Raw genomic sequence first — 24,614 nt, forward strand, 5'->3', positions numbered from 1 at the left:
CTTCAGGCCACTAATGCCGAGCTTCAAAGTCCTGTCTTTGACCTTCAAACTATTAATGCTGAAATCCCAAAAAAAAACAGAGCTTGAGAACATTAATGGTGATTACCAAGCTCTTCAAAACATTAATTCCAATGCAGAGAAGGAAACATTCAAATTTGAAAGTGCAATCACTGAAATTCAAAAATTATTTTCTGATTCAAAGTCCACAGTCCAACTATTAACATTGCAAAATAATCAGCTGCTCTCCAAAAATAACAGCCTCCAAACAGAAAATGCTCAACTCGTAAAAGACAATGGGGCAGCAGGGTAGCATGGTGGTTAGCATAAATGCTTCACACAGCTCCAGGGTCCCAGGTTCGATTCCCGGCTGGGTCACTGTCTGTGTGGAGTCTGCACGTCCTCCCCCTGTGTGCGTGGGTTTCCTCCGGGTGCTCCGGTTTCCTCCCACAGTCCAAAGATGTGCGGGTTAGGTGGATTGGCCATGCTAAATTGCCCGTAGTGTCCTAATAAAAAAGTAAGGTTAAGGGGGGGGTTGTTGGGTTACGGGTATAGGGTGGATACGTGGGTTGAGTAGGGTGATCATGGCTCGGCACAACATTGAGGGCCGAAGGGCCTGTTCTGTGCTGTACTGTTCTATGTTCTATTCTGGACACTAGAATTTCCAGTATGGAAAATACTATCTCCAACCTGAAAATTCATTCCACATCATTGACAAACGATCTAAAAGCTTCAAAAACGAAAAGCAGCTGCAATGCAAATGAATTTGAACAATCTATCCCAGTTCCAAAGATTGCTGTCAAGAACAAAGGGAGACTTTCAGCTCTGATGAGGACAGTAATGAGGATGAAGCTTCTGGTCACCCTGATGCTTCTGGTTATCATGGAAATGACGTTCCTAGTGCCAGCACAGCTGTCATACCTAAACTGGCACCTTTAGAACTAAAAGAGTTAAAGTGGAAACGTTGGAAATGAGAGACACTGATAATGTTTCCACCTACACATCTCGATGCACATGGCACTGGCTACATACTCCAGCTGACCCTGATAAGGTGGACAGATGGTGTAAAGACCTCCCACATCCAAAGAAGGGGGGCTTAGTCACATGGAATGAGTTAGAACGGATAAAACACATATACAGTTTAAACCCAATGGATGGTGTTCAGATTTTGTCAAAATGGTTTGTGCCAGGGCAGCACGGTGGCCTAGTGGTTAGCACAACCGCCTCACGGCGCTGAGGTCCCAGGTTCGATCCCGGTTCTGGGTCACTGTCCGTGTGGAGTTTGCACATTCTCCCCGTGTCTGCGTGGGTTTCGCCCCCACAACCCAAAAATGTGCAGAGTAGGTGTATTGGCCACGCTAAATTGCCCCTTAATTGGAAAAAATAATTGCCTAATCTAAATTTATTTTTTAAAAAATGGTTTGTGCCAGAGATAGCAAACGGCTCTCCACAGGCATCCTCACAGCCCTGGGAGATGATTTGCAAAATCTGGACGCGGGCTGGCTGTCAATTAACGAATGATTAACAGCATTTAATCCACCCAAAACTGATTGGACAAAGATTACCTCCTGTCTTCAGAAAACTTCAGATGATCTACAAGATTATGATGAAAGGTTTAGAGCAATTTGGATGGAACATTCAGGAATCGCACTTCAGGCAGGAGAACTGACTTGGGTTCAGAGTACATTGGGACCATTAAAAACTGCATTTGTCAATGGTTTAAAACCAGAATTGTCTAAAGCTTTAAATCTGGTGCTCCCTGACTGAGGACTAGTGGGCACCACCTACAGGGCATTAGTATTCAAATTGAACGAGAATTGGAAGTTAGAAACCATGATGCCCCACAAGCTGCAGCACCTGCTGGAACTGCAGCATGAACCCCGGCTGCTGGAACTGCAGCATCTACCCACAGGCTCCATTAAGGGATTCCAGAAAACTGAGTCAAAGCAATTTTTGTGGTAAAACAGGACATTGGGCAAAAACATGTCGCTATAGACTAGAGGAGTTACAGGGAGAAGACCAAAGATACACCTCGCCACTCACATCACAGGGATACACCCCGTGACAACTACAGGGATACACCCCGTGACAGCTACAGAGAACCGCCCCATGACTCACACTATCGGGACCCACCCCATGACTACTATAGGGATCCTCCCAAGAATACGTATTATGTCGATACGTACAAGGAACAACCTAGATCCCACCCACGGGCGCCACCGAGACATGAGTATGATGATGATAACGACAGGTTTCACAGACAACAATGGCGACCACAACTTGAGAGGTCAAAAAACTACTCTCAAGTGAGTCCATTCAAACAGAATTACACGCTTCAATTAAAAACAATTCGGATGGATTGTATATGAAATGAAATGAAATAAAAATCACTTATTGTCACAATTAGGCTTCAAATGAAGTTACTGTGAAAAGCCCCTAGTCGCCACATTCCGGCCCCAAGGAACATCAGCTCAACAGGCCGAACTGAAAGCTCTAACAGTAGCATATCATGTGGCAAAAGATCAATCAGCAAAGATCTGTACGGACTCCAGATACGGTTTTGGAGTAGCCCATAATTTTGGTCATTTCTGGAAGAAAAGAGGATACCTTAGCACAGCAGGGACACCTATAGGAAATGGGAAAGAAGTACAAGACCTTCTAGAAGCAATGGCTTTACCAAAAGAACTATCTATTCCCAAATGTAAGGCTCATACTCAAGAAGATACTATGGAAGCTAAAGGTAACGCCTTTGCAGACCAAGCAGCAAAGAAAGCTGCTTCTAAGTGGCATCCTTCAGCACCACCAAGACACATCTACAAATTAGGAGTGACCAAGTTATTACAAGATCTACACAAGAAAAATGGTCATGCCTAGATTCAGGTATTGATCAGTATGATGATGATATCTGGAGACAAGTTCAGACTGATAAACCAGTGGTACCACAGGCACTGATACCATTCCTGGCACAACAGATCCATTCGTGGGGACATCTAGCCCCTCAATGGATCGATTCCACAGAAGTTGGTGTGGCAAAGGATTCAAAAAATATGCACAATTGGTATCGGATTGTTGTGGGACATGTCAAAAGAACTTAGGACCTATCACGAAAATGCCCCAATATTGATAGTTAAATTCTTCACCCGGTAGTTTGCATGTACTCCAAAAACAAGGCAATGTCCATGTAATAGTCCCTTCCCATCGTTGGGACCGGTGCAATTGCTTCATGAGTCCTGCACGGTCCGTCAGCCGGATAATCTTCCATGAGTCGATACCCCGTCCTCGTATATGGGGGCAGCGGAGAACGTCACCTCTGCATAAGTGAAATGTTCTTGTAGTTTGGTTGGTGTTGCAGATGAAGATGATATTCCCCTGTTCCATGTCCGCCGCCAATGTCACTCCAAGCGAGGCGAGGCCGAAGATCACACAGGCGGTGTGTAGCCACCCCATCATGCTTCACACCTGTAAAACAACGCTGGGCAAGAGAGGCAGGTTAGTGACCGACCTTTTTACAGTGGTGGAGGTGGACCCAAGCACTCCGCCCCTCCACTTTGACTGCAGCGGGGGTGGCAAGGAGAACTTGGAATGGTCCCTCCCATCGCGGCTCCGACCCTTTCCGAGTCCAATTTTTGACCATGACATAACTACCCGGCTGCACTGAAAGCGAGCTATGTAATGGGGACGGTGACGGGTGATCTGCTCGAACCTGGCCATGGAGCTCCTCGAGTACCTTAGTGAGGGCTAGAACATAGGTAGTCATTTCTTCAGTCATATGGTGAAACTGAACCAGCCTAGGAACATGCAGGTCCCAGGGAGTTCGAAGGGGCCTGCCATAAAGGATCTCGGCAGGGGAGAGCCGGGCCGATCCCGCAGGTATAACCCGCAGCTGGAAGAGGGCAACGGGGAGCAACTTAAGCCATGTCAGTCCCGTGTCTGCTCTTAATTTAGCCAACTTAGTTTTGAGGGTCTGATTGTGTCTCTCAACCAACCCGGCCGCCTGCGGTCGGTACGCACAGTGTAACTGCTGGCGTATGCCCAACTGGGAGCAGAACTCCTTGTTAATCTGTCCAATAAAATGAGGCCCGTTATCAGAACTTAACTGGGCTGGTATGCTGTACCGGGGAATGATTTCCCGCATCAGAACTTTGACCACAGTAGCAGCTTTATTATCGGTAGTCGGATACGCCTCAACCCATTTGCTGAACACATCCACAATGACCAAAACATATTTATAACATTGACATCGTTCCAACTCAATGTAATCCATTTGGAGCGTCTCAAAGGGACCACTGGGCAACGGAGTTTGCCCCACCCCACAAGGGATACCTTTACCGGTGTTATATTGCTGACAAATCAAACACCGATTACTGACACTTTGGGCCAGCCCCTGCATCTTAGGGTGCCACCAAGTGTCCAGTAACAAATCACTAGTCCCCCGAGCCCCACAATGAGTTGCAAAGTGTACACATTCGATGACCCATAAAGCCAGCACATCAGACATACAAGTCTGATGTGCTGGAGTGGTCCATAAAGAAGAAACAGAATCATATGTACAACCTAACCGTTTCCACATTTGTTTATCACTCACAGGAGCGTCCTCCTGTAACCTTATGACGTCTTGGCTTGTCAGAGGTAGACCTATGTACTGCAGAACGTTTAGTCTGACTCAATATTTTAGGCACCATCAATTGCTGAGTTTTCGCGGCTGTCCGCGCTGCACAATCTGCACGTTCATTACCAACGTCAACCGGGGTCTTACCGTTTGTATGGGCCGCGCATTTAATGACGGATATCTGCGCGGGCATAAGGAGGGCCTGCAGTAGGTCATTAACTAAACCCCGGTGGGATATCTCCATGCCTGCCGAGTTAAGGAATCCCCTATGCTTCCAGAGCTGTCCAAAGTCATGAACCACCCCAAAGGCGTACCGTGAGTCAGTATAAATATTTACCCGGCGATCTGCCCCAAGTATACATGCACGGGTAAGGGCAAAAAGTTCGGCTTGTTGGGCTGAATAAGGGGTCTGAAAAGCGGCCGCTTCTAGGGTCAGGCCATCCTGATCAACGATTGCGTAACCGGATAGTCTCCGGCCAGTGGGGCTTATTAATGCATTGCCATCAACATACATAATCATGTCAGGTTGGTCTAACGGTATATCGCTCAGATCTTCCCTTATCGAAGTAGCTTCCTGAATCAGGGCTAGACAGTTGTGGCCAGGCGCGTCTTCATGGTCAGGGGGACCGCTAAGAAAACAGGCTGGATTGAGAGTGGTACAATATTTAAATGTCAGACGTGGATTATTTAAAAGGTATATTTCATACCTATTCTGACGAGCTGCGGTAAAATGCTGCGTCTGCAGTTGTCCCAACAGTGCGATGACCGAGTGGGAGCTATACACTGTAATGTCCTGTTGGAGAGTTAGATTGGCAGCAGCCTGCAGACTATTGTATATCGCTGCCAGAATCTGGGTGCAAACAGGGTAGCCCAACGCCACTGGATCAAGTTTGGAAGAGTAAACAGCCACAGGCCGGTGCGTATCCCCATGTTGCTGGGTGAGTACCGCTGTTGAACACCCTTCCAGAACAGTACAGTATATCTGGAACGGTCGGTCGTACAGGGGCCTGCCGAGTGCCGGTGCTGGTAATAAGGCCTGCTTCAGGCAACGGAAGGCCTCGAGTGCCTCGGTGGTGAGAGTAAAATTCCCCCCTTCGCTAGTGTAAGGCGTCAGCAGCTTTGTATAGACAGCGATGTTCGATATCCACTGCCTACAATAATTCACCATACCCAGCCAATGACGGACCTCCTTGGCTGTGGTAGGGGCGGGGAATTGGCATATGGGTTCAAGCCTACTGGGTTCAAGACTTCGGTCTGTGGCTGTAAGTAACACCCCTAAGAACTTGACCTTTGTCTGAACCACCAGGACCTTTGATTGTGAAACAATGTAACCCAACGGGGCTAGGTGGTTTAATAACTGGATCACATCATCCCTGTTACTGGGCTCATCGGGACTCGCTGCCAATAGGTCATCAACATACTGAACTAGAGTGGAACCATGCTCCAACGTCAAGGCCTGGAGTTGGGTCTGCAGACATCTGGAGAAGAGCGTAGGTGAGTTGACGAACCCCTGAGGCAGTCGGGTCCAGGTATACTGCTGTCCATTATAAGTGAAAGCAAACAAATATTGACTATCAGATGCGAGCGGAAGGGCAAAGAAAGCGTGCTGGAGGTCAACTATAGCGAAGACCCGGGCTCGAGCTGGAATTTGAGCCAGTATGTGGGCACGATTAGGGACGAGAGCATGTAACGGCTGCACGATGGCATTGATAGAACGTAAATCCTGCACTAATCGGTACTGGTCTGGTTTGCCTGGTTTGGGCACCGCAAGTATTGGGGTGTTACATTCTGATTGGCAAGGGACCAGAATACCCTGTTGCAACAGTTCTCGGATTAATTTGTCTATAGAAGTGGCAGCTTGGGGTTTCAGGGGGTAATGGAAGGCAGTATTACATTATCCTTAATCGGTACCTTAATAGGTGTAACATTTGTTTGTCCTACTTGTGATGGGCATTCTGCCCAGACCTGCGGGCTGACATATTCCAAAATGTCACGTCCCAGATGATGCTGAAGACGAGTGTTAATAGTTTCAGGGAGCTCAAAATATTTTATGGAAGTGCCGTCTGGCATGACTTGAAGTTTGTACTCCGTTGGATCTGAATGATCCACTGCCCTCCTTACCATAGGCCCCAAATCCTTGGCATGGTATTGGTCTTGGACTTGACGTGTAATGTGAGGGCCTACAGAATCTGACCGTAGCCATAAATGTGGTGGTATTGTAACAAAATCGGCTGTACCTTCTTTTCCCGTGACTGTGGCTGTAATCTTGACCGACCATTCGGTCCCAATTAACGGCTGGTATTTGTCCTCCAACTCCCTGTTCTGTCCGGTTCTATCATAGGCCAGTGTAACGTGGCACAGTAAATGTTCAATATCTAACGCCCACCACTTTGGCGTGACAGAAATATAGCACTGTTGTCTCGTCCTCCATGATTGAACTGTTACCCCTTCATCCCCGCACTCGAGCTGTAGCTGGAAGATACACAGTAAATCTCTGGCCAACAAGTTACAGTCCAATCCAGTAGTCACCACAAACCGATGATCTGTAGACTTATTCTCATAAGTGACTACCACAGGGTCAGAAATAGGATACTCACACACCTGGCCTTGGAACCCCGACAAATGCTGGGTGTGGTCGGATAGTAGTAGTTGAAGTTCTGATTGCACTGAAGACATGGCTGCTCCAGTGTCGATTACAAATGGGCGATGTTGATCTCCTATCTGCAGAGAGATAATAGGTTCCCTGTCCGATTGGAGAGTCCGTATGACTAAATTAGCTAGTCAATCTTGTGTTGGGAAAGGGTTTGCCTGGGAGAAGTCGGTGTACCTCGTCTGTCCTCCCCCTCGGTGGGTACCCCCTCCTTTGGTTCGGGTAGTCTCCCCCTGCTGGCTGTCTTCTAAAGGGGCATTCCTGATGCCAGTGATCTGTACAGCCACAATTAAAACATGCATTGTTCCCTCTATATCTGCCCCGTCCTCTTTTCCCAGTAGACCAATGACCCCCTTGGTGCATACGGTGGGGGCGGCAGTTGTAAAGCTGTTGGTGCATACGGTGGGCCATAAAGAGGGGCTGCGGATCCATTCGGGTGTGTTAGATATCCTCCCCCTTGTTGATCCACCCACCCCCCATCGCAATATTGGGGTTCCAGCTGGTAAGCCACTGTATCTGCCGCTGGTTGGGGTTTCAGATCATCCTTTCTCATCACGTACTCCGTCTTAATCTTTGTAACTGAGCCTCCTTCCTGGCCTTCACCCTCCTTCCAATAAAATCTGACTGCCCGGGCCATCTGGGAAGGGTCGTTCTCTGTCCAATTCATGTTATTACATTTCACGGCAGTGGCCACAGAAGGTGGTAGGCAATGCATTAACATAGCACAGTACTGAGGGGAATTCTGGCCATTCTGATACAGCAAGTCGCCTGACTGTGCACGGTAGAGTTCATTAAAGCGTTCCAGAAAGTCCTCTGGCTCCTCAGGCTTTTTAGGTTTGATATCTAAGATAATAGAGATGTTTATGGGCTTTTGAAATGTGGCATTCAACGCATTCAGGATCTGTGTCTGTCTATCATCGTCCAAGGCATGGGCTTGCTGGAGTGCGGCGTGGCTAGCATAATTTAAATGGTTACGGTGACTGCGGTATTCTGCTGGGGTTAAAACCTGGTGGACTAGGGCCCAGAGGTCCCGAGAGTCAGCTTGGTAAACTGAGATGGTAGTTCTCAGATAGTCCACGAAAGCAGCAGGAGATTTCTTCCTGTCTGGGATTGCAGCCAGAATAGCCATCATCTCACTGGGTCTCCATGGGAAATAAATATCTATAGTGGGTTGAGCTGCGGCTGTCGCAGCGTCCGGATTCGGTATCTTCCTAACCGGCAACTGTCTCAGAGTCTCACTAGGGGGCGCTTTAGCAGATTCCTCTGGCTCCGCAGAGACTTCAATGTTTTTCCCTTCCACTAGGGGGAGTTCCGGCCCCTCAGAACCATTCCCCCCCCCCCGTTTTCTTTGTTCCTACATGTGTCTGTCTCAAGACTTCGGCCTTAAGGGATCCCTGTGGTATGGGCAATTGTTGCCGTATAGGATCAGACCCCTCTCTTATTGTCCGGGATCTGGTCCTAGAACTAACGGGGCTTGTGGAACCGAGCTCCTCTTCTCTAACCACAACCGAATGGACTGGAGAGGCTGGTATGATGTGAATCTGGGAAGGAGCAACTGGATATAATTTATGATATCTACTGGGGCAGACTCGAGTAATGGCAAGGCCAGCCATTGAACTACATAGCCCATTTTTTTTTTTACTCGAGTCTGCCCCAGTAGGCAGCTCCCTCTCTTTACTCGCGCGTTTTTTGAATGCACACTCCTTTTTCAAGACCTCTAGAGTTTTCTGAGTCCCGCCTTCACTAATTGGAATCCCCATTTTAAGGGCATTGTCTTGCCAACTTGATAACATGATCTTATCCCTCTCCTCTTGACAATATTGTCTCCATAGCCCAATCAACTCTTTCGCTCGGAGGCTTTGATGTTTCTTCCAAATTTCCCCCTGAATTTGTTTAATTAAGTCCAGATCTTTAGTGCCCCCTAGTGGCCATTCGTCTTCCAATTTCTTTCTTAAAGTTGCTGATAGTTTTCTAAAATCTTTCGCTTTATCCGGATAAGTATCACATAATATTTGCAAAGAACTGTTTGGATCACTCGTATTATCCAAGCAATTCCCCATTATCTCGAACTAGTCCTCAAGACTGCGCTGTTCGCCACTACAGTCCAAGGATACAATTTTACTTAACCAACTATAGTTCCCAAAACACACATGGAACTGAATCCCACAAACAACCTCTAACTGAACTGTCCCAATTAAGGCATCCCATCAGTTAAACCAACCCCTAACTGAACTGTAACATAACAATTACATCCCATCAGTTAAACCAACCCCTAACTGAACTGTAACGTAACTATTGCATCCCATCAGTTAAACCAACCCTTAGTCGTATCTACATCGACTGATTTTCCGACTTTTCTAATCCCCAGACTGACCTTGATTTCGTCGAGACGATCGTACCGTGCCAGCCGTGATTGACCAGGCCAATCAGTCCATGGGAAGGGGAGATCAACGTGGTAATTTTAAGCTACTCATGTTGTTGGCCCATGTCCACTTTCCGTGTCCAAAATCAGCCTAATTCTGAGTTCGCAGCTGGCCGGTGATCGTCTGGAGAAACCCGGGTTTCAGGCACCAAATGTTGATAGTTAAATTCTTCACCCGGTAGTCTGGCTCAATAAAATGAGAGCTGGATTTGTAGGTATAGTATCATTTAATAATAACTAACTTGCAAGGCTGGCCTACTGGGAGAACTCCAGGACACACAGCCGCCTCCTGTGAGTTCCACAGTAAGGGAGACAGAAGACAAAAGGGTTTCTGCTGATGTATTCAAACACACAGTAAGAGTCACATACAAGCTTCCCATTGGTCATTCTACACACCTCCTGACCTGGCCCTATATCCTAATTGGTCACTTTGCATTGTAACCCCAGCATCCTTTTCACCATGCTCACCATGTGGCCACCCTCCCCCGATGGTCTTAAACAGGCTTTTGCTAAATCTCTTTGTCCTTTGTCTGTGAGCCCCCTACCATCGGACCGGCCCTACTAACATCGGACCGGCCCTATTATCTATCCTATTTTAACTAATAATCCTATTTTTATCACATTCATTTATTCATTTCCTCACCAGCTGGGAGCTCCTGCCCCTGCAGGACCATTTCAGAACATACAGGTCGATTACATCACCGTGATTCCGTGCCAAAGATACACTGAGGTCCTTGTGATAGTAGATACATTTTCTAGATGGATAGCTACTCCAGTCAGAAAGGCTACAGCCGGGCAGCACGGTGGCACAGTGGGTTAGCCCTGTTGCCTCACGGCGCCGAGGTCCCAGGTTCGATCCCGGCTCTGGGTCACTGTCCGTGTGGGGTTTGCACATTCTCCCCGTGCTTGTGTGGGTTTCACCCCCCACAACCCAAAGATGTGCAAGGTAGGTGGATTGAATACGCTAAATTGCCCCTTCATTGGAAAAAAAAAATGAATTGGGTACACTAAATTTATAAAAAAAAAAGAAAAAAAAAAAAGAAAGGCTACAGCCACCCATACGACCAAAATCCTATGCAAAAACTATATTCCCAGATGAGGAGTATCCGCTAGCATTGATTCAGATAATGGAACCCACTTTACAGGTGCTGTATGTCAGGAGGTGTGCAGATTACTGAACACTGATTGAATTTGACCCATGTCCCTGCCAGGAACGATTGACTTGCGAAAGGCAGACTGTCACTTAATGAGTGATGCATTACTTAGCTATTGTCAAAATCTAACAAATGCTGTTAGTTCTGCTTCTCAACAGGTTTCCGCAGCCTGGGGTGATCCCCCGGAAGGAGGCCATTGCTTGGTCCCTGGCGAGGCAGTGTAAGTAAATAAATTACAGAAAGAACGTCTGGGGGCCAAGTGGGAAGGCCTATTCCAGATTCTGCTAACTACAGTCGGCTGTGAAACTCCCAAGGAAAGAAACACTGGATTCACACATCACATGTGAAGCGCGCGCATCAGAATAATAATAATCCGTTATAATGTTTGCAAAATTATTAATTTTAAGTTGCCTGGTCTGCTTAGCAGGCTTTACTAAACAGTTACATGACAATACCTTTCTTCAAATGTCTCAGTTATGCTCAAAAAATTAATATCTCCGGGTGCTGGGTGTGTACTGCAATTCCTCGCCACTCAGGAGGGAGGTATCCCTTTTATACCCATTCCTTTTAATATTTCAGAATCCGCTGAATGGTATATTTTTCAGAGCTGTGATCGCTCTTCCCATGTCCGTGCAGGAGTAGACAAATGTTTGCACACCAGAACTGAGTTTAATATTAATCATTATGTCCAAATTTGGGAATGTGCCGGATATTCATTGAATTCTTTTGAAGGATGGCATCAAAATAACTATGACACCTCTAAACAAAACAAAAACCCTCCCCAAATTCACCTCCTGTCTACTGACCAGAAAGGGTCCATATGCTTAGTTAGCGACGAGCCTGCAGGAATGCGGATGGGATATAGCAATTGCTCCCATTACTTTCACGTGAGTACATCTTGTACTCGATTCCGAGCTCAAAAAATTGCTCGCGCCTCCTTACTAACAAGCTTACTGAATCTCATGAGTAATTCCACATTTCTAGATCTCCTAGAAGAAATCACCCGTTATACTCCTCATCATTTGGTCAGGAGCCTGTTATTTCGCATACGTCATACCTCCCATCCGTCATCTCTCTACCCTTCCAGGAACACCAGTTCAAAGAGAGAAACGTGCGCTCACCATTAAAGATAGATTTCTTGCTTACCTTATTCCTTTTCATTGGCACAAACGAGTGGCCAGTGAATTGGACAAACAAACTGACATAATAGAACAAGTAGCTAATCATACCTCCAACACCCTAATTGGAATTTCTGACAAAATGGTTGCCATCAGAACTGTTACTTTACAGAATCAAATGGCACTTGACTATTTGTTAGTCGAAAAAGATGGCACCTGTGCCCTGACTGATGTAGAGTGTTGCACCTACATTCCAAATAACTCAGACCAAGTCAAAGGCTTGGCAATACACATCCAAAACGAAGTTAAGAAACTTGAACACCCCTCTGATTCCACTACTTGGGGTTGGCTCTTTGGATGGTTAGGTAGCACTGGAAGGTCCGTTATCCATTATGCATTATTGGATTTATCCTTTACATAATCATCATGCTCATCAGATGTGCATGCCAATGCATGGCAGCCCGTACCGCCTAAAGGATTCAAGTGGTTCAGTCCACACCCAGTGCACCACCACCCAATAACTTTGAAATGGGAAGTTTCTGTTGAACTATTATTTACTGCATTATTATTGCATATTAATCATTTATTAATCAATTATTAGCAATTTTATTACTGAATTACATAATCAATTTTGAATCATATACCAATTATTACTAAATCATATATTCAACTTGTTATTTTACTGTGTAATCATTTTATTTGTATTATTAAACAATTATTATTAACCTTTTATTACTGAATTGTGTAATCATGAAATCAATTTTTAATCAGCAATCAATTTTTAAATCAGTGATTAATTTTTAAATCAGTGATTAATTTTTTAATCAGTATATCATTTTTTTAAATCAGTAATCAATTTTTTAAATCAGTAATCAATTTTTTAAACCAGTATATATATAGATATATATATGTAAATATTTAAGCAATTTTTACTAAGCCCTTTAATCAATGTATTATCAAGTACAATTATTAATGTATTAATATTTTACGATATTATCATTTGATTTGTTTCATTGAATTGTTAAGATGTTTGTAACGTTTGCAAGGCTTTTCCCACTCTGTTGTAGAATAAGTGAACCATTAAAGGCATTGTGAATGAGTCTCTCTCTACGCCTATCACTGTCCTATTGCATTTATTCCTTTCCTTCTTTGATTCTATTTCATTTTTAATTCATCTTATTCACCTTGGGAATAATCAAAAAGGGGGGACTGATAGAATCTACCTTTTTAGTATAGAATCTACCTTTTAATATATGACAAATGAAAGGAATAAATGGCCGAAGATTTAAAATGGCTTCTTAAAATAGAGTGTTAAAATCAAACAAGACAGTAAAAATGCTGTTTCCCATGGGAATCATCAGATAAGAAAGCTAGACTTACCAAGGACACATTTGACCAAGTCAGTGTCTGGGCAACACTCCCAGAAGCTGTTTTCATGACAACGGATAGGATTCATAAAAAACGTGCATTTCATCACCTCATGATAAAATATGATGGACAGATTTTGATCAAATTGAATTAACTGTGTAATAACTTTAACCCAATCACAGCCAGAAAAGAGGGTACCATTAGTGACAGCAATAATCTTTAAAAAATAGTGCCGGTTTGAACATCTTATTCCGGGATCACTTATCTACAACTTCTGAAGCTACTCTTCTGTGCAATCGCTTTGAAAAGCCATTCTGTTTATTATTTTCAACTTTCGTGTATTGTGTATTCAATTAGAAGAAATATCAAGAGCTGTAATTTGTATTGAATTCAACTCAGTACTCTCTATTTGCTTGGACAAAACAAACTTTAAAAAGACTGTGTTTGCATGAAAACTGACATCTGATAAGAGACATCTGCAAAGCTAAATAAATAAAGACAATTTACTTCATTCATGAAGCTCTGTTTCATAATCTGACGAGTCGTGTATACTGTGCGGTGACACATAAGATACACTAACCAAAGTTCAGATCTAATACATCAGAATGGAAAAATATATTCCAAACGCTCTGCAACTCCTGGAACCGAACTTTCCTTCAAAACATTTTTCTTCATTACAATCTGCGTCGTTGTTTTCCTCATCGCCAATGTAGTAAATGCAACATTTGGCAATAACCAATTAGCTAACTGACAATGACAGGTTTATTATAGATTCAAAGTATACGCTGAATTTCTTCATTCTCAGCACTGGGGTCACAACTGGCTGCAAATGGCCGTACTCAACACTGAGATCCCGTGCTTGTTCCCCATTGGGCGTTCGGGTCTCATGACCCTTCCAATGCATGTCTCCTTTAAAGGGTTAGCCACTACATGCAAGTTTGGTTGAGTGGGTAGAGAAGTGACAAATGGAATACAATCCTGAAAAATGTGAGGTAATGCATTTGGGGAGAGAAAACTAAGGAAATACTCAAGAAAGGGGAAATTTTTGAGAGGTTCAGGAAGTGAGACACCTTGTCCTAATGTCCACAGATCCTTGAAGGTGGCAGGACAGGGGGACAAGGTGGTCAAGAAAGCATATGGAATGCTTTCCTTTATTGGGCAAGATATTGAATACAGAAGCAAGGATGTAATGATGAATGTATAAAACGCTAGTTAGGCCACAAATGGTCACCACACTGCAGTAAGGTCAGAATTGCTCTGGAGAGAGTACAGAAGAGATTTGCAAAAATATTGCCTACTGATAATTGCAGCTATGAGAGATTGGATAGAATCATAGAATTTACAGTGCAGGAGGCCATTCGGCCCATCGAGTCTGCACCGGCTCTTGGAAAGAGCACCCTACCCAAGGTCAACACCTCCACCCTATCCCCATAACCTAGTAACCCCACCCAACACTAAGGACAATTTTGGACACTAAGGGCAATTTATAATGGCCAATCCACCTAACCTGCACATCTTTGGAATGTGGGAGGAAACAGGAGCACCCGGAGGAAACCCACGCACACACGGGGAGGATGTGCAGACTCCGCACAGACAGTGACCCAAGCCGGAATTGAACCTGGGACCCTGGAGCCGTGAAGCGATTGTGCTATCCTCAATGCTACCGTGCTGTAGGATTGTTTTCCTTAGAATAAAGGAGGATATAAAGGGTGTCCTAATTAAGGTGTACAACATTATGGGGGACACAGACAGGAAAGTCCTGTTTCCCGAGCTAAGTGGTCAAAGACCAGGTGCATTAGTTTAGGTGATTAGAAGGATTAGAGGGAACATGAGGAAAATCCTTTTCACCCTAAGGATGGTGGGTGTCTGGAATTCACTGCCTTAGTGTGTGGTTGAGTGGAGGCTGAAATACTCAACCAATTTATAAGGGCCAGTTTCTGAAAGGCTGTCACCTGCCAGGCTGCAATCGAGGTGCTGGAAAATGGGACTAAAATAAGTAATTCATTTATTTTTTCTCTTTTTTGACTGGCAGAGACAGGATAGATTGAATGGCCTCTTTCTGCACCGTAACTTATCTGTGGTTCTAGTCCCAGTAAAACAACAAGATCAAACAAATTTATCTTTACTTAGCTACAATTGTGACATAACTTGTTACAAATACTTCATGCATTCTGATTTAACACCTATAATTTTAATATTTCACTATTGTGATTTCTCACTTGTTACAAATCCTCCATTACCTCCGTTAAACTTTGTTTCTGATCCATATGGTTTGTGTTTACAAAAATCATTACTCAGCTCTAATAACACACATCTTTAGTGAAATAGTTCTGCAAGTTAAAAATTTTATTTATAAATATATCGACAAACTTTCGAAACCGATTACACAATATTCCATGAGTTCTCTAATTCTGCGGTATTGATTAATTCCATAATAAATGGTGTAAGAAGGCATCGGAATAGCTCTGAAGGAAAGTCATACGGACACAAAACGTCAACTCTGTTTTTCTCTCCACAGATGCCGCAGACATGCAGGATTCTCCATTGGCGGGATCCTCTAATTCGCCGGCAGCGTACTCATGCGTGCGGATTTCCTGACGGCATGGGGTTGTCACAATGGGAAACCCCATTGGCCAGGTGCCAGGACGGAGGATCCCGCTGCCGGCGGGCGCAAGCTGTGCCAGAAAATGAGTTTGGAGGGATGGAGAATCCCGCCCGCAGCGTTTATCCAGCATTTTCTGTTCCCACTTTAGGAATAGGTTGGTCTACAAACACTCAAAATCCTCTGAATATAAATACTCACTATTAAAACATCAAAAAAGTCTTCAGCAAAGGTAGTCAGTGCATCATTCTTCTCTTTTCCTCCAGTTGCCCAGATCTTTCTGGCCTTTTCAAACCATGGGACCATGTAAAGAAAGAAACCAATAAAAGTTATTATATGATTACTTGCACTAAAAAAATATTAAATCTCTCTCATTTGGATCAACAATTTTTTACATAATGAAGGTGAATTCATTCACCTGGAATGTACAGCAAAGTGAGGTGGTTGATTTGATTTGATTTATTATTGTCAAATGGGCAGCATGGTGGTTAGCATAAATGCTTCACAGCTCCAGGGTCCCAGGTTCAGTTCCCGGCTGGGTCACTGTCTGTGTGGAGTCTGCACGTCCTCCCCGTGTGTGCGTGGGTTTCCTCCGGGTGCTCCGGTTTCCTCCCACAGTCCAAAGATGTGCGGGTTAGTTGGATTGGCCATGCTAAATTGCCCGTAGTGTCCTAAAAAGTAAGGTTAATGGGGGGGTTGTTGGGTTACGGGTATAGGGTGGATACGTGGGTTTGAGTAGGGTGATCATTGCTCAGCACAACATTGAGGGCCGAAGGGCCTGTTCTGTGCTGTACTGTTTTATGTTCTATTATACAGTGGAAGTATTGTTTCTTGCATGCTGTACAAACAATGCATACCATACATAGGGAAGGAAGGAGAGACTGCAAAATATAATGTTACAGTTATATCAAGGTGTAGGGAAAAGATCAACTTAATACGAGGTAGGTCCATTCAAAAGTCTGATAGCAGCAGGGAAGTAGCTGTTCTTGAGTCGGTTGGTACGTGACCTCAAACTTTGGTATCTTTTTCCTGACGGAAGGTGGAAGAGAGTATGTCCAGGGTGCGTGAGGTCCTTAATAATGCTGGCTGCCTTTCTGAGGCAGCGGGAATTATCGATAGAGTCAATGGATGGGAGGCTGGTTTGCGTGATGGACTGGGCTACATTAACAACCTTTTATAGTTTCCTGTGGTCTTGGGCAGAGCAGGCTCCATACAAAGCTGTGATACAACCGGAAAGAATGCTTTCTATGGTGCATCTGTAGAAGTTGGTGAGGGTCGTGGCTGACATGCCAAATTTCTTTAGGCTTCTGAGAAAGTAGAGTCGTTGGTGGGCTTTCTTAACTATAGTGTCAGCATGGGAGGGGATCAGGACAGACTGTTGGTGATCTGTACACCTGAAAACTTGAAGGTCTCGACTTTCTACTTCGTTCCCATTGATGTAGACAGGGGCATGTATTCCACTATGCTTCCTGAAGTCGATGACAATCTCCTTCTTTTTGTTGACATTGAGGGAGAGATTATTGTCATTGCACCAGTTCACCAGATTCTCTATCTCATTCCTGAACTCTGTCTCATCATTGTTTGAAATCCAACCCACTACGGTGATGCCATCAGCAAATTTGAAAATTGAGTTGGAGGGGAATTTGGCCACACAGTCATAGGTGTATAAGGAGCATAGTAGGGGGCTGAGGACACAGCCTTGTGGGGCACCGGTGTTGGGGATGATCGTGGAGGACGTGTTTTTGGCTATCTTTACTGATTGTGGCCTGTGGGTTATAAAGTTCAGGATCCAGTCAAGGGAGACATGTTAGCAACCTTTATGACTTACCTAGATAGACACATGAACAGACTGGGGACGGAAGGATACAGGTGTTTGGTCCAGATAGGACATGTGATTGGCAAAGACTTGCAAAGTTACCTCCAATGTTACGTTTTGAGTAAGCGACCACACGAGAGTGTAAGGAAAAACAAACAAGATTCAATGAACAATAACAACTCTGTACATACCACTCCCACGCCCCATCCCATATCTGGGCCGGGGTTTTTATATATGGGTTGATCCTGCTCTCATATTCTTCGGGGGTCACGGGGAACCTGATCGGTCTCAAGTCATTTTATAAGTTCATTTTGGAAGCAAAAACAAGAAGGCAGATTATTACCTGAATGGCTGTAAATTGGGAGAGTGGAGTGAGCAGTGGGACCTGGGTGTCCTTGTGCACCATTCGCTGAAGGTAAGCATGCAGGTGCAGCAGGCGGTAAAGAAGGCTGATAGTATGTTGGCCTTCATTGCAAGAGGTTTCGAGTATAGAAGCAGGGATGTGTTGCTGCAATTAAACAGTGCCTTGGTGAGACCACACTTGGAGTATTGTGTGCAGTTTTGGTCTCCTTCTCTGAGGAAGGATGTTCTTGCTCTCGAGGGAGTGCAGTGAAGGTTTACCAGACTGATTCCAAGGATGGCGGGACTGTCATATGAAGAGAGATTGACTTGGTTGGGATTGTTCTCGCTGGAGTTCAGAAGAATGAAGGGGGACCTCATAGAGACTTATAAAATTCTAACAGGACTAGACAGAGTAGATGCAGGGAAGATGTTACAAATGATAGGCGAGTCCAGAACCAGGGATCACAGTCTGAGGATTCAGGGTAAACCATTTTGGACAGAGATAAGGAGACACTTATTCACACAATGAGTGGTGAGCCTGTGGAACTTATTACCACAGGAAGTAGTTGATGCTAAAACGTTGGATATATTCAAGAGGCGGCTGAATATTGCACTCGGGGAGAATGGGATTAAAGGCTATGGGTAGAAAGCAGGATTAGGCTATTGAGTTGGATGATCAGCCATGATCGTGATGAATGGAAGAGCAGGCTCGAAGGGCCAAAAGGCCATCTCATGCTCCTATCTTCTAAGTATCTATGTCAGTCAGAAATCATGAGCGGGAGGACTTTTGTACTTTTTCTCCCGAGGGTGCCATTCGTGCAATGCGGGACCCAGTGGAATACCGATCGGGGTATCGACGCTTCCAAGCTCATCGACATGGTGGAACTGCCTTCAGCGGCTGCTCATTCGGGGTGTTGTCCCAGCTCCATCTCCATCTCGGAGTCCAAGTCATCAGACTCTGACATTTCAAGAGTCAAAACATTCAGGGGCATGAGGTGGGGGCGGCTGTGCTAGTAGTGGCAGCATCGCCAAAGACTCCGTCGGGCCTTCCACCAGGGTTTATGCCGTACAGGTGTGAGGCTGCGGAGATGGTCCAGGAGTCAGTTTGACTCCCGGTCCTGTATGCAGACTGTATACATGTGGTGAGATAACCACTGTAGTTATGTGTACTGCAGTAGGGGGTTGTATGCCTGTACCTGTAATACAGGTTCCTCCGGTCAGCCCCTGCCGGCTAGCTCCGCCCACAGGGAGCTTATGTATAAATGTATGAGAGCTGCTCAGACCCTTAGTCTACTGTTGCAGATGGAGGGACAACATCGTACAGCAATAAAGCCTCTATTGTACTAGTCTCTCGGCTTCGAGTACAATTGTTAGCGCCACAATACACCACATTATATTCTAAATTGCCCTGAGTGTCAAAAAAGGTAATGTGGGGTTACAGGGATAGGGTGGAAGTGTGGGGATAGAGTGGACGTGTGGGCTCAGGTAGGGTGCTCTTTCCAAAGGCCGGTGCAGACTCGTTGGGCCAAATGGCCTCCTTCTGCACTGTAAATTCTGTAAAATGCTTTCTTCACCACAATTTCCACCCGTGCTGACACTTTTATGAATCTGTGGACCTGCATGCCCAGATCTCTGTGTGTGTCTATACTCCTGATGGTTCTGCCACCTGAATTTATAGCTCCCACCTGAATTGGATCTACCAAAACGCATCACCTCGCATTTGTCCGGGTTAAATTGGGCCATTTCTCCACCCAATTTTGCAGCCTGCTGAATTCCCTGACAATCTTCATCACTATCCGCAACTCCTGCAATCTTAGTATCATCTGCAAACTTGCTAATCAGACCAGCTACATTTTCTTCCAAGTCATTTATATATATTACAAACAGCAGAGGTCACCGTACTGATCCCTGCGGAACACCACTAGTTAAGACCTGCATTCAGAAAAACACCCTTCCACCGCTACCATCTGTCTTCTATGGCCAAGCTAGTTCACCCCTGATCCCGTGTGATTTAATTTTCTGCACTAGCCTGCCATGAGGGCCTGGCCATCTAAAATGCTGCCCGTAAAAGATAAAGGGAATTGTGGTCAAGTCAGGACACAGGCAGTTCACAGCCTCTATGTATTGAGCAAAGCAAAGCCAGACCAAATTGAAACTTGCACCTGTTAAACGTCAATCACCGATTTCCCTAGGACAATAAACTCAAATTAAGAACTAGTAACAGTAGCAAACTCCCCGGCGCCACCTCCACTTATTTGGAAAGGCCTACGCACTTGGAACAATAATGACTAGGACCCGCCCAGCCATCAAGGTTTCCGACCCTAATTGGCCAGTAGCGGTCAGGGTGATCGAGACCCTATCGATCCATTGGATCCTGAGTTAACCCCAGCCAAAAGGACGCAAAACAGAAGAAGGATAAGAAGCCGCCCTGACGATTTCTAGTGTTCTAAGATTCAGATAAAGGCCTTATCTACCTGCACAGAGCCGGTCATCCAGAAGTTAAGTAAAGGTCATCTTAGTTGATAGGTGTAGTTTAATAAGTAACCGCGTGTATCATTGCACATAGAGATAAGTTGTGTATTTAATAATAAACTGTCTTTTGAACTAACATACTGGTTGTGTTGTCATTTGGTCAATACAAGAAACGTACACGCTGCTTGTGGTTCGATAATAAAGTGGCAACATTTATTGGCACCCCAGATGGGACTCGATTAGAAGTGACTTTGTTACTCCGAGAGAGCCCACAACTTTGAATTAAATTGGAGAAAAGTAAAAGAAACCACGAGCGGAAGTTTTGTATCAACCAAATAACCGAATTTCGGAAGTGTGCACTAACTGCATGCGTAAATAACAGGGAAGGATAAGGTAAACTCCTCAGACTTGCATGCAAATCTAGAGGGATTGTGAACCGGAATATAGCGGTAAGCCGTACCCGTTGTTCGATCAACTCCTTATTCCCCCTGTTCCAAATTCAAGTAGAGAAGAGATAGCAGCACAATTCAGTCCAAAGATGTGCGGGTTAGGTGGATTGGCTATGCTAAATTGCCCTTAGTGTCCTAAAAAATAAGGTTAATGGAGGGGGTTGTTGGGTTACTGGTTTAGGGTGGATACGTTGACTTGAGTAGGGTGATCATTGCTCGGCACAACATCGAGGGCCAAAGGGCCTGTTCTGTGCTGTACTGTTCTATGTTCTATGTAATTCATAGAGAAGATGATTAATCCGCAACCTGAGATTACAGTAGTCGATAAGTCAGAGCAGTGCCCCGTATGGGAGGATGTGTTGAGGAAGTATTTAAAAGTGGAGAGGATGGCCCTTTGGTCAATTTTTGTGCAAACACTGAGACAGGTCCAGAAAGGATAGGACAGGCTTGGTGGGAGAATCTATGTGAGATTTACAAGAAGAATGCAGTGAAATTTAGAAAGCCAATGGCAATAGTGTATTGCTTGGCACAGTTACGAGGAACCGAGGAGGTCATAGAGACACTCCATGGTCACTTAAGAAAGAAGGAGGCAGAGAATCAGAGAAACAATGAGGAACTCCGGGAGATGTTAGCCGTTAAGGAAAGGGAAATCGGCAATATTAAAGGTGCCCACCAGTCCTGTAGAGCACACCATAGCAGCTTCCAAACCCAGTACGACAAGGCCTATCAAGACACACAACGTGTGGTATCGGTAAGAGAGCAGACTGAATGAAAGGTCACTCAATTAACAAACAAATGTGCCGATGCCGATTTACAGGCAGCTTTAAGAGCGCTCCACCAGGCCACTAAGGAGCAACGGCAAAGTACCATTGACCACACCAAGTGCCATCGAGAGATAGACAGACTAGAATCGCTTTCAGTACAGAATGGCTTTGTGTACACCTTCGGGACAGTAGGGAAAGAGGAGGAAGAGATGGCCGATTGGGCAGCGTTAAAAGAAAGTGCGCACATATACGTAGATAGAACTGAAGGTCAAAAGCAACTACCACCCATCCCAAAAAGAAAAGCACCAGCAGCAATGACTGAACAGATAGCACCAACCCCAACGAGTTGTGAAACTGCCCTGGCACCCATGAATCCGGTCACTGCAGAAAGAAAGATAGGGAATCATATAGGTCCAGCTATCACCTATACCACCCCGCTCACGATAACCCAGTTAAGCGACGCCTGGAATAAGATAACACCATTTGAACCCACGGCGGACCCGCACAGCTTCTTTGAGGAGATGCGCCAACAGATGGTTATGTATGGTTGAGATGAGAGGGAGGATGTAAAATTAATTGTAATAAGCCGTATCCAGTCAGTAAGATCAGCGTCACCTGAACCCCAGAAGTTTAGGAGCAGGAACCCTAGACGAAATGAAGGACTCCATATTAGCTGCTATCGGGTATAATAAAGGGGATCCAGTAGAGGGTTTGAATAAGTGTGGGCAGAAGAAAGGAAAGCACCCAACGGCCTTTGCCGGTCCCCTCTGGATCCATTTAAAGCAGTTTTTTTGGGAATTGAACCACGCTAACCTAGATGACGAAGAAAGCACTAAATGGTCCCGAACCTTAGTTTCGCATGCTACAGAGGCAGGTAAAAGGGCTTGTGCAAACTATGACCCGGCGGGTCACACACATAATGAGGCATGGGTACTCAGACGTCTCTCTTGGGCATGGGAACAGTCACTACAGGAGCAGATAGAACAGAATGTAATAGAAGGCACCATGCACCCAGTTAGGCCTTGTTAAAACTGTATAGATAAATGATGGTAGAAGGTGAAACAGTATCCCAGAGAACACTATCCCCGAGCACAAGGTTCACCCCATGCGCCACGAGGGTCATGTTATACTTGCGGACAAAAAGGACACTTCGCCCACGACTGCGAACAAAATCCCCCACCCAATTACCGATACCAGAGACTCCAGGAACAACCCAACCCCCCGCCCAGAAACAATAGGCCAAAGCACGATCACCACCCATGCCAGCTCAAAGGTGCCCCATGCATGCCGTAAACGCCCGCTCAGATAACCTCGCATACAACTCCCTTGATTGACTGTGTCCGGCATCTCCAACATAGGTCAGTGACACGCGCTGGGATAACGTCGGAAGGCCGGTAGTCACAGGCAAAGTCTGGGGACATTCAGTCGATTTTCTCTGGGACACAGGAGGCTGAGAGCAAGATTTCAAAGGTCATCAGCAGCCTACTAAAACAAGGAGTAGTTAGAACCGTAGATTCCACTAACAATGCCCCGATTTGGCCAGTAAAGAAACCAGATGGCTCATGACGACTCACGATTGACTCGCAAATTAAATAAAGTTACCCCGTTAAACAGCCCCCACCGTTGCCACAAGTCCCGTGACCATGCTAAAGCAGGGAGTGCAAGTGAGATATTTCACCGTGCTGGACATTAGCAATGGTTTCTGGTCCATTCCTCTAGACTGAGCTTGACAATATAAATTTGCGTTCACGTTTCAAGGTCAACAGTACACATGGACATGTCGCCCTCACGGATTCCAGAACTCCCCCTCTATTTTCCACAGACAGCTAGCTGCTGGTTTCTCTAAATTCTCCCGCCCTGAATGCCAAGTTCAATATGTAGACGACCTGCTCCTGCAAACTGTCACGAAGGAAGAACACGTAGCTCTGTTAGCCGAATTGCAAAAGAGAGATTGATAATAAGCAAATAGACTCCATAGTTCAATTTCCCCTGCCCCGTAATGTTACTGCACTCCGTTCATTCCTAGATTTAATGGGATACTGTAGAAATCACATAGATGGGTTTACCACCAAAGCCGCCCACTCTCAGAGCTCTTGAAAAAGAACACACCCTGGAATTGACTCCCACAGCACACAGACGCCATCATTGATTTAAAGCACTCCTTAGGAACAACCCCCGCTTTACAAGTTCCCGACCCGGACTTGCCACATGCCATAGAAGTAGCAACCACCGACCAAACGCTATCAGCAGTACTCCGACAGGAACGCCATGACCGATTATAACCAGTGGCTGATGCTTCCAGAGTTTTAGACCCCGTAGAACAGGGATTTTCTGGCTGTGAACGCCACCTGCTTGCAGTCCTTTGGGCAGTTCAACATTTCACATACATTACAGGCCTCAACCCAGTCACTATTCTCACCGAGCACACTCCCACTCACCTTTTGTTTGACGGCAGATTGAAGGACGGTTCAGTTAGCGAGGTCAGAGTAGCTCGCTGGATACTATCACTACAAGGAAGGGACATCTCCGTGAAACACACCAAGACACACACATTTTTAGCGGCCAATTTGCAATATTCAGGGACTCCACGAGTGCCAGATCATTGCAGCCAAACACCAAATAGGACCCTTTATTCCCAAGTCATTACAGCCACGCGCAGGCAGCGCAAAACCAGGGCCGGGATTCTCCCCTAACCGGCGGGCGGGCCGTAACGGCACCAAAGAGTGGCGCAAAACACTCAGGCGTCGGGCCACCCAGAATTGCGGAATTCTCCGCACTTCCGGGGACTAGGCCGGCATTGGAGTGGTTGGCGCCGCGCCAAATAGCGCCGAAGGGCCCCCGCCGCCCCCCG

The 24,614-nt window shown here is 45.5% G+C and overlaps 1 protein-coding gene across 1 annotated transcript in view; it reads right to left on the reverse strand.

Moving 5' to 3' along the window:
* LOC119969126 (synaptonemal complex protein 2-like) overlaps positions 1–24,614 on the reverse strand; it is a 458,660-nt gene that overhangs the window by 360,869 nt on the left and 73,177 nt on the right. Inside the window, exon 5 of the mRNA XM_038802343.1 lies at positions 16,122–16,226. Within this exon, the coding sequence (XP_038658271.1) occupies positions 16,122–16,226 (105 nt within the window). The remainder of the gene's footprint in view (positions 1–16,121; positions 16,227–24,614) is intronic.

Source organism: Scyliorhinus canicula, chromosome 7, assembly GCF_902713615.1.
Source record: "Scyliorhinus canicula chromosome 7, sScyCan1.1, whole genome shotgun sequence".
NCBI lineage: Eukaryota > Metazoa > Chordata > Chondrichthyes > Carcharhiniformes > Scyliorhinidae > Scyliorhinus > Scyliorhinus canicula.